Source organism: Pipistrellus hanaki (genome assembly GCF_964339955.1).
Source record: "Pipistrellus hanaki genome assembly, chromosome: 17".
NCBI classification, from domain to species: domain Eukaryota; kingdom Metazoa; phylum Chordata; class Mammalia; order Chiroptera; family Vespertilionidae; genus Pipistrellus; species Pipistrellus hanaki.
The window spans coordinates 40,097,373-40,107,096 of NC_140519.1; the positions used below are offsets into that span (position 1 = coordinate 40,097,373).

At 57.5% G+C, this 9,724-nt stretch overlaps 1 protein-coding gene across 2 annotated transcripts; it reads right to left on the bottom strand.

Annotated features, from left to right (window-relative positions):
- Positions 1-1,200: 1,200 nt before the first annotated feature.
- On the bottom strand, positions 1,201-7,715 carry KLF10 (KLF transcription factor 10). Of its 2 annotated transcripts, none has more exons than XM_084864580.1 (4): positions 7,523-7,715; positions 4,317-4,550; positions 3,278-4,193; positions 1,201-2,795 (listed from the first exon to the last, which is right to left on the bottom strand). In XM_084864580.1, exons 1-4 carry the CDS (start codon positions 7,559-7,561, stop codon positions 2,536-2,538), a joined length of 1,449 nt encoding a protein of 482 aa, XP_084720706.1. In that variant the 5' UTR covers positions 7,562-7,715; the 3' UTR covers positions 1,201-2,535. The 2 variants fall into 2 exon arrangements, with proteins under 2 accessions (XP_084720706.1, XP_084720707.1); XM_084864581.1 differs by lacking the exon at positions 7,523-7,715 and adding an exon at positions 5,411-5,431.
- Positions 7,716-9,724: the final 2,009 nt, after the last annotated feature.

The following is a 9,724-nucleotide window of genomic DNA, read 5'->3' on the forward strand; positions in this document are numbered from 1 at the left end:
TTACCCTAACACCAGAGGGCCTGTGCACGGAATTCGTGCAAGGGCCATGACCCCGAGCCCACTGCTGCCACCCCTGCCTTACAGTGACTTTGTCCAAAAGGAAAGATGTCCGGTCTAATTAGCATATTATGCTTTTATTATTATAGATGCTACAAGGGTCCTTCTTTTAGAGCAACTTTGCATTGAGATCAGAGCCGGCTAACGTTCAACTCAGCCATAATACTCCACTCGAATGATTTTTCTCTAGAGGTTCACTAAGGAAAGGGCTCAAATGCCAACCAGGACCGGGAAGAACACAGCAAAAGGAGGCAAAGTCCACGGGCCCTGTCATTACAGGGGACTGAGCACTATGTCAGCTACCTTCCCCTCACCCCACTTCTGAAGACGTCATGATGAGACAGTTTGGGGGGGAAGGGGGGTTATCTGATGGCCATTTCCCAACACAGAAGCTTTGCAGGATGGCAAGGCCTCCTCCAGAAGCCGCGCAGCCATTAGGTGGTGAGTTCCCAAGATGCTTGTCCTGCCACTGGTGTCCTGCTACCCTGCCCCTTACCACAGTTGTTCGACGGCGACCCAGACTCCAGGCCAGCGTGAAGGTGGGCACGGTGGAAGGTGTTCTCTCAGGACAAGGTGATTTCAGAGCCAACTGAAACGGTCATCTCCAAAATTACACTCACTGCACCGAGCAGCATTTACAGCTCCCGGCTCTTTCAACCGATGAGTGACTAGCAAGTGTTCCTCTTCGTAGGTGGATTAACTTCCGTGACGCTTAAGTACCAGTAATGTTTACTGCTTAATGGTCTGAGCTAATCTAACTGCCGGAGGTGAACAATTCACTCTCTAGTCAATGCCAGGCTTCTTTTAATTTGCCACAGCAGTCTCATTGCTTATAATAGCTCTCTGTGATGGTCCCTTTAACTTGGTGCTACTTAACAAGGTTTTGCTGAGTCTCAGAGCTATATTTCAACCCCAAATTATCAAAATGTGCAAAAATGTTTACTCTTCCATGATCTCAGTGAACTGACGCCTGGTTTTATCTTGTATATACTCCCTCAATAGAGTCGTACGGTAAAGCTACACCCCTAAAGTTCCAAATCATCGTCAGAGAAATTCACACACCACGCCCTTTCATAAAGCCATAAGTGATTAGTGTCAAGGTTAGAGAATCATTTTCAACAAATGCAACCGACCAATTAGATATACCAAAGGAAATTCTTTATTGTAAACAAGATATAAAGTACAACAAAAGAAATATTGTGCAAACTGTAAATCACAAGGATTTTTTTTTATTTATTCAAAGAAAACTTTTCCAAGGGTCATTACGATGTCAGAAATCTCGACCCGATATCGAGAAAAATGTTAAATGGGTAGATATAGGGACATTTTCCACTATATATTTTAAACAATTTGTTTTTGTTTTACCACTGTGTATGTCACCCACTACACGACAGGATATAACAGGAATACTGTTAACAAGAGTGAATGTTCTAGTGATTTTTCTACACGTCTAGTTCCACATCCCCACATAAACCACCTATAAATTAACAGGACAGTATCTGTCCATCTGTGAATAATGGTCATTAACGTTCTAATTCAATAAAGCACACGTTATGTCTTCATAACATACTTTACTGATGACATAAGCCATCTTTTTCAAGGAGTTATCTGAAATTCTCGATATCCCTTCCTTACAATATATATATAATTTTCATCTTTGAATTTTTTTCCTAAAACAAAGTGCAGTGTATCTTAGTCTCTAGGAAAACACATAGATATACAATTCTTAACTCTACACAAGAAACTGCAGGCAAACTAAAGTTCAAAGCATAATAAAATGCCTAGATAGTTATTTCTTAAAACTTTCAAAACAAAAATGAAAGAAAAAAAAAAGTTGTAGCTACACTTCAAAGGAATTAAATTATTTGAGGATTCCAAATGTTGGGCCCTCTTTAGCAATATACAGCTAATCAATTCCAAATGTCAGCAATAATGCAAAAATGGCAAGGTCTATTTAGCAACTACACCCACCAAGTTGACTGGAAAGACGAGGAATAGTAAACAAGATAACTCTAGGAAAAGGTGACAATATTTATAATGATAAAACTGACTTTATATCTCCATCTCTGTACCGTAGCGTTGATTTCCAGCCTCTCTCACTCTTGAAACCAGTGCTCTGGGAGGATCACACTGCAACACTGGTCTCAAGTACAAACGGCAAAAGTAAAGTAACAGGTTGTGCACACAAATTCGAAGTTTGTGCTGCCTGTGCTGACCTCATCGGAAACCTTCGAAAACTATGGAAAGGAGTAAAAGCTTCCCCATGTCTCTTATGTGATAAGAAATGAATCCTGCCGCTCGGGCGGGCCTGTGACCACAGCGCTTCCTGTCATGGAACCCTGTCTGGGCCTGCTCCCCAAGTTGTGGGCCTCTGCTCCAGCCCCTCCGGAGGGCCAGACTGGCATGGAAGCATTCCCGCGTCACCGCTGGGCTCCCTGCTGTGACCAAAGCAAGTTCTTACTCTTCACCTTCCGGGCGTCACTGGGCGGGAGCGGCGGCTGGAGGCAGGGCAATGTCGTTCAGCTTGCTCACTTCCATCTGCCAGTTTGGTAGCTTCTTGGCGGACAGGTGACGCCGGGCATGCTTGGTCAGATGGTCGCTCCTCATGAACCGCCGCTCGCACATGGGGCAGGCGAACTTCTTCTCACCCGTGTGGGTTCGCCGGTGCCTGGACAGTTCATCGGAGCGGGCAAACCTCCTCTCGCAGCCTTTCCAGCTGCAGCTGAAAGGCTTCTCTCCTGAAACACACAATTCAGATGATCGTTACTACGCGTTTACTAAGTCACTGTACGTCACACGCTCAATCCTATCTACGGATACATTAAAAAAATAAAAGCTACTAGGTAAACTGTCAAGTATTGTATACGACTAAAGGAACACACTGTCATGTCAGTACATGCGCTATTTCCAACGTTCACTATCACGTTTACACCTCTTCCCTTTATAAGAGAAACCCAAAACAAAAAAGGCTTCTGAACTCCAGCTACGGTGCAAGGGCTTTAGAGATGATTTATTAAAGTAGCCACTCACGGCATTGAAACAAATCATCGTTTGAGAAAACTAAAACACCTTCGTGAAACCTCTGAGAGGGGCTTGCACGGGGTAAATATCATCCACTGCTCTGGCTAACATGGCGAGCTCTTCCTTAAGATGCCTGGCTTCTCTCTGCGGCCACCACCAAGAAAACTCCACCCGGACACGAACGAGCAGCGTTCGGTACCTGTGTGCGTTCTCATGTGGGCCTTGAGGTGAGAGCTTTTGAAGTACGTCTTGCCACAGCCGGGATGGCCGCAGATGTGACTTCTGATTCGGGACGAGTCCATCTGAGGAGCGACTTTGGCGGCCGAGGGGGAGAACCCTGGAGCGGGGGCGATGGGGGAGAGTCTGGTGCCGTTGGGGCTCACCACGGGGGGCTTCGGGTTCGGGACCACGGGCTGCGGCACCACAAACATGACCGCGCCCTTGGGCACCTGCGGGCCCATGAACACGAGAGGCGGGCAGACGGCGGGCGGCTGGCTGGGCGGCGTGCTGGGCACCACGGTGGTCACGACGGGGCTGTTGGCGGGGAGGGGCACCATCTGGCAGATGACGGGCACGGGTGGCACTCCCCCTGCGGAGACGGCGGCGGGCGGGGAGACCAGCACGGACTTCTGCTGGGGGGACACGGAAGCCGGCTGAGGCCGGCAGATGACCGTCTCTGAAGGAGGCGCAGGGAAGTCATAAGGTGCGGCGCCCGCTTTCTCATCGGCATCCGCCCCCGGGCTCCTCTCGCACGGGGAGCTGCTGGGGGACACGGCTGCACAAGGGACGCCTTTCCGGGCAGCCTCCACGCCGAGGTGGGCTCTCCTTCTGAAAGAGCTGTCCTGGCCGCGGAGGAGGCCGGCCGCTTTCACCGGGCAGGACTGGCGGGTGCACAGCTGGGCATCGGCCGTGTGCCGGATCACACTGGTCGCCTGAGCCTTGGGGAGCTTGGGGACGGGAGCCGGGACTCTCTCTTCCTCCTTGAAAGGGGCGGCGAGGTGAGGCTTGGAAGCATCCGAGAACGGTTTGAAGTGTCCGGTAGATGGCGCTGGTGCAATCAGATTGGACACTTGAGAGGGTTCAAAGTCAGAGGGACTGTAAGGTGGCGTCAAACACTACAAAGAGGAAAAAAAAAAAAAAAGCAGGCATAACAGTGTGAGAAATTTAAAGTGGGATTCATGAGTTAAGATTATAGAAAGCATGTCATCGACATTCATCTTAAAAGCAACAATACTTACGAAGGCTGGGATCGTATGAAAATCAGGGGTACTAGGAAGCAAATTCTCTTCCTCGGACATGTCAGACACGGGAGTAACAGGTCTGTTCTCGATGTATTTCTTAAAATCAGTCTTCCAACTGCAGCTCATTGACATAAGCGCTTCTACAGCTTCAAAATCACTTTTCTCTGCAGTTTTGTTCCAGGAATACATACTCTCTTTTGATCTTTCGGAAATCATTTCCATTCTTTCCTCCTATATAGAAACAAAAGGTTGAATACTTATAAACATATTTTTTTTGTCATCCGAGTAAGACCAGAACACTGTACAATTTTTTTTCCATTTTATACTATTTGCACAACTCTCCAAATTAAACATGAAATAATTTTTCTCTCACGCCTGCTCTAAACCTTCCTCTCACAACTATGCTTGAACACTGAAATCCTGGTTAGGTAGAGAGGCGCATGTGATTAGCATTAAGGGGACGAAGGCCAAAGGCATCAGTACATTTGTGGTGAGAGAGAGAGAGAGAGAGAGAGAGAGAGAGAGAAGCACTTGGCTCGGAAGAAAAAGAGTTATATATGTTCCTTCCAGAGAAGCCACTTGCCACTGGGGTCAAAGTAAGGATGGCTCTGAGAAATTATCTCCTTTTAAGACTTCCTTAAAAAGCGCAGTGCAGCAGGCAGCTCTGGCCTGTTCATATGGACCTTTGAAAAGTCACTTCACACTTTGGGATAAGTCAACAGAATAAGGATTCTTCAGTCTCTTTCAAATTGGTGTATAAGATTATTTGAAATTAAAAATTTTTTTTGATAACTTAGTTATCTATGGTGAAGAGAAGTGAAATACATGGGGGGAAAAAATCCCAAAACTTTAAGTTTCAACTTCTTCATGTGCGTGTTCCATTTAACACAATGGTTTGCTACTCACAATGACGGCCAGCTAATGCAATAATACTAAAAAAAAAAAAAAAAAAAAAGGGTAATCAGAAAATCTCATTTTCTACTCGGAATTTGCAAAAAAAAACCCTGGCTGCAAGAAGTTCGCAATAGTCAAAACACAGTATTTTAATTCTTTCAAGAACCGCTGGATGACAAGATACACAGCACACACACCCTTTGTATTCACACGCACAGCTCCTTCCATCCAGTGTGGAACGCCTCCCATCAAACTGCACTTTCAGAACAATGGGCACTCCCCACCACCACCTCTCCCTCCCATTTCTCATGAACGTGATCTCATTCTTCCTCCCCAACCAGAAACTGTGCGAAAATAACCGAAAAGCATTCTTTACACGTTGCAAGGTATTATTCTCAACGCGATCTCTCTTTTTCTTTTTAATGCATAAACCTTTCGGGTGGAAATGCTTGGAAAACGAGCCCTCGCTCTTAAGCCTATCGCTAGTAATGCCATTACATAATGGAGCGTGCGTTTATTGCAGGCTGCAGCGGGCAGCGCTGGCGATGTATTAAAAAAAAAAAAAAAAAAAAAAAAAAAAAGCCTCCATCTAGAGGCCAAAGCAAGGAAGAAGGAGAAAAGGCAGGCGGGCGGGCGGCGGGGAGGAAAGGGAGGCGGGCGGGGAGGGGAGGCAGGGCGCGGGGCGGGAGCCGGGAAAGGGAAGCGCGGGCGGCGGCGCGGGCGGAGGCGGAGGCAGACGAGGGGCGGAGGGAGTAGGCGGCGGCGGCGGGGATCCTCGCTGGCGGGGCCGGGCGGATGGGGCCGCCCCGACCTCCGCGAGGCTCCCGGGTGAGTCACTGGGAACATTCCTCGCGGCTCGCACGTCCCCGCAGCCCGGCCCCCGCCCCGCGCGCATTGGCCGGCCCGGCGGGGGCGGGGGCCGGGCGGCGGCATGTGAACAAAGCGTGCTCCGCGGGCCCCGCCGCGCAGGAAGCGCTCCCGGGGATCGCCGCCCGCCGCCACCTTTCACCCACTTCCTGCGCCGGCCCCGCCCGCGCCAACCGCCCGCCGGCCCCGGGGAGGGGCGGGGAGGGGAGGGCGGGCCGCGGGGATCGCCCGGCGCCCCGCCCCGCCTCCCCGCCGTTCCCTTAGGAACCGACAGCGGCCGGCGCGCTCCCGCCCCTGGCGGAGGCCGGCGCTGGGTCACTCGGGGACGAGACGCTCCCCGGGCGCACCCGCTCCCGGCCCCCCGCCCCGGCTCAGCTGCCGGAGGAGGAGGAGGAGCAGCCGGGTCCCCGCGGAAACCCGGCCCGCGCGCCCCTCCCGGCGGCCAAGCCCCCGGGGAGCCGGCCGAGCCCTGGGTGCTTCCCTCCCACGCCGCTCCGGGGACCGCAGACCGCCCGGCCTCTCCCCCCTCCGCCCCCCGGCGTCTGCAGCCCCGGCCCCCTCCCTCCGCGCCCGCGCCTCCGCGGGATCCCAGACGGGCAGCCCCCGCAGGCTCCCGGCGCGCGGCAAGCACCGCCTGCGGCTCCCGCCGAGACTCAGGGCCCCCGCACCCCGTCCACCCTCCTCTCTCCACCCCGCCCCGCTGCTGGGTCCCGCTTTCCACCTCCCCTCCCCGCCTCCGCCAAGGGGTTCGCAGAAGGCGGCCACCTGCCCCCTCCTCCGGAGACGGGAGTCCCCCGCCGGCGTCTGGGGGCGAACTTCGGGTCCCCCTCCCCGGCGCTCTGCGGTCCGCGTGCCATCCCCCCGCATCCCCGCCGGGCACCCCTCTCCCCGCCCCCGGGTATATCTGCTGAGCCGTCCCCCCTCCTGCAAGCTGAACGGATCAGACCCCCCCCCCGAGAGGGTCCCCTCCTCTCCGGGGAGCACCCCGCCGCTCAAACGCTCGCCAGCAGCCCCCTCCCAGCCCGGATCGCAGTCCTGACCCAGGAGGCGGCTTCTCTCTCCCCGGGCGCCAGGTGCAGGGCGGCCCCCAGCCCGCTCCCTCTCCCGGCCCCCCGGCCATCCCCTCCCTCGCTGGCCTCCAGGCTCCCTCCATGGAGGTGCCCCTTCCTTCCCCTCGCTGCACCTTGGGCAGACCTGTCTCTCCCTCCCTCGGCGCTCCATCCCAGGCCGCCTCTTCTGACCCCCCCCCCCAACCCGCCCTCACCGGAGCCCGGCCGGCAGGCGGCAGGGAACCTCCCGACTTCCCCACGACCGACCGCGCTGCAGCCCGACCGGGTCCCCCTCCGGCGCGGCAGTCCGGGGCTGGCTCCTCGGGTTCGCGCCCCGCCGGCCGCCCAGACGTGGCGAAGCCGGGGCGCGCCGGGCATTCCCAGGTGGCTTACCGCAGCCTGCTGGAGGGAAGCGCCGCCGAAGTTGAGCATGGTTGGCTGCCTGCAGGCCGCGGGCGGGCGGGCGGCACGCTGACTGGCTGCGGGGCTGCGGGGCTGCCGGTCCAGACGGGCGCGCGGAGACACTCGACGCCGCTGCCGCCTCTGCGCTCCGCGCCGTCTGCCCCCTCCCCATTCAGGTAGCCGCTCCGCCCCGCCGCCGCGCGCCGCGGGCCGGGGGCGGGGCCTGCGGCGGGCCAATCAGCGGCAAAGGTGTGTGAGGCGCCGGCCAATGGGCTCGCGGGGCCACGCGTGATCAGCGGCTGCCCGGCAGCGTGAAGCCTGTGTCGGTGGAGCGTGTACACAGTCCCCGGCAGCGTGTTCCCGCGGCCCGGGGGACTCCCCGCGGCCACCTGACTCAGGGACACCCCCCTTTATCCCTCGCCCACCCCCCGGGGGCCGAGTCGTCCCCCCACACCCGCACCACCCGGCCTAGGGGGCGGGGCCGGAGGCGCGGTGGCGGCGGCGGCGGCGCGCCCAGGCACTGCGGAGGGCCGGCCCCACGTGGGTGGCGGGGAGGGATGCCCGCTCCGCCGCGGCCCCTTGGCGCGGGGCCCCCCCGCCCCCCAGTCGGCCAGCCGCGGGGTGGGCGGGACGCCAGGCAGCCAGCCGAGCGGGGTTGGCGGCGGCGGCTGCAAGCTCAGGGGTCCGACGAGCCAAGAGATTTGCATTTGGAAAACGCCAAACCTTTCCACGTCTGGCGAGAAAGCAAGAGCACGCGGACCGGCTGGGCTGCATCTCTGGAGCCTGTGCTTGGCTTTGCCCGGGCTGAGCTGCGGGGATCACGGGGGGGCTGGAGGGGGGCGGGGAGGGAGCCCGATAGCTGAGCCGACACCTGTTCCCGCGCCCCCCGCCCACGCCCCGGCCTGCGGCGCGGGCTCGCCCTCCCCTCCCCACCCGCGTGGCTGAGAGCGGCGCCCGCCCGGCCGGCCCCGCCCCTCCTTCCTCCTGCGCAGCCCGGGAGCGGCGTGGGGCTGCGGGGAGCCCGAGGACTGCACCAATGGGGCGAAGGGAAGCCGTAGACCCGATTTTTTGGGGGATTTTTTTTTAATCCTTTCTGGTGGCGGAATCGAGTTTGAAGCTCGAGGTAGTTAAAGTTTAAATTGAAGTCTACAAGCTGTTTTCAAAAATAGAAACCCCCACCCCCACCCCAGGCCCCGGCCTCCGGAAACACCCCGCCTGGAACCTGGGGATTAAGGGCGGGAGGGAGGGAGGGATCTCCCGGGGTCGCCGGGGGCCCGCCCAGGCGCGCCGGGGGCCTGCGCGCCACGCCTGGGGGTGGGGCTGCTGCAGGGTGTTAGCTCGGTCCGCGCCCTCCACCCGCCCCACACACTCCCACAGCCTCCACCTCCCTCCCCCCTCCCTCTCCCTCTCTCCCCTCCACCCCCCAACCCCCTCCGGGCTGCACGGAGGCGGGCGGGGCCGCTGATGGGGAGCCTGCGGCCCTGCTCCCGGTTTGCGCCTTTTTAGCCGTTGGGTGCCGGGTCGCAGCCGCTGTTGGGGTGTCGGGTAGTGATAACGGGGCCTAAAGGGGGACCGACATTTTATCTCCCTGGGACAAGCCGGACACGTGGCGGAGATCACCGCCCCTCCCGCGAGCAGCCGAAAGGCTAATCATGTCCAAGTCCAATCAGCACTGGATGGGCACAGAAAAGGGACTTAGTAACCTGAGCAATCGCCAAATCCAGGAACGTCCTCCGATGACTTCTTCGGGTATATCTGAGGCCCAGGCTAGCCAACAACAGTAGTAATAATAATAATAATAATAATAATAATAACGAGTCACAGGGCCAGAGCCGCCCGCGGTGGGAAGGAAGGGAACTGAAGGGCCTCCTGTCGCTAGTCTGCTGGAGGGGCGCCAGCCCAGCAGCGCAGGCAGCTAGCTCTCTTCCTGTCTCCCCTCCGCTCCAGCCCGCCCCCTCCCTCTCCCTCTCCCCCTCCCCCGTCTGCGGGGTGTCCTTCCCGGCAGGCTTCCTTCCGCCTGGGCAGTCCCATCCTGTTGATCCGAGCCTCCTCCGGGGCTGGAGCAGCTGGCCCTGGGCACCTGCCGCCGCCGCCGCAGAGGAAGCGCCCGTCTGCGCCCCCCAGCCGGCAGGCCAGCTTTCCTTCCTGTGGGGGAGCCACAGCCAAGCCCTCCAGGTCTGAACCCCGGTCCCT

What these genes read in the sequence shown, in the direction of transcription:
- KLF10 (XM_084864580.1), bottom strand. Translation starts at nt 7,561, where the DNA reads ATGCTCAACTTCGGCGGCGCTTCCCTCCAGCAGGCTGCG. An exon ending in TTCATACGATCCCAGCCTTC is followed by an intron (nt 4,194 to 4,316) that starts GTAAGTATTGTT and finishes TCCTCTTTGTAG; the next exon opens with TGTTTGACGCCACCTTACAG. An exon ending in CCACATGAGAACGCACACAG is followed by an intron (nt 2,796 to 3,277) that starts GTACCGAACGCT and finishes TGTGTGTTTCAG; the next exon opens with GAGAGAAGCCTTTCAGCTGC.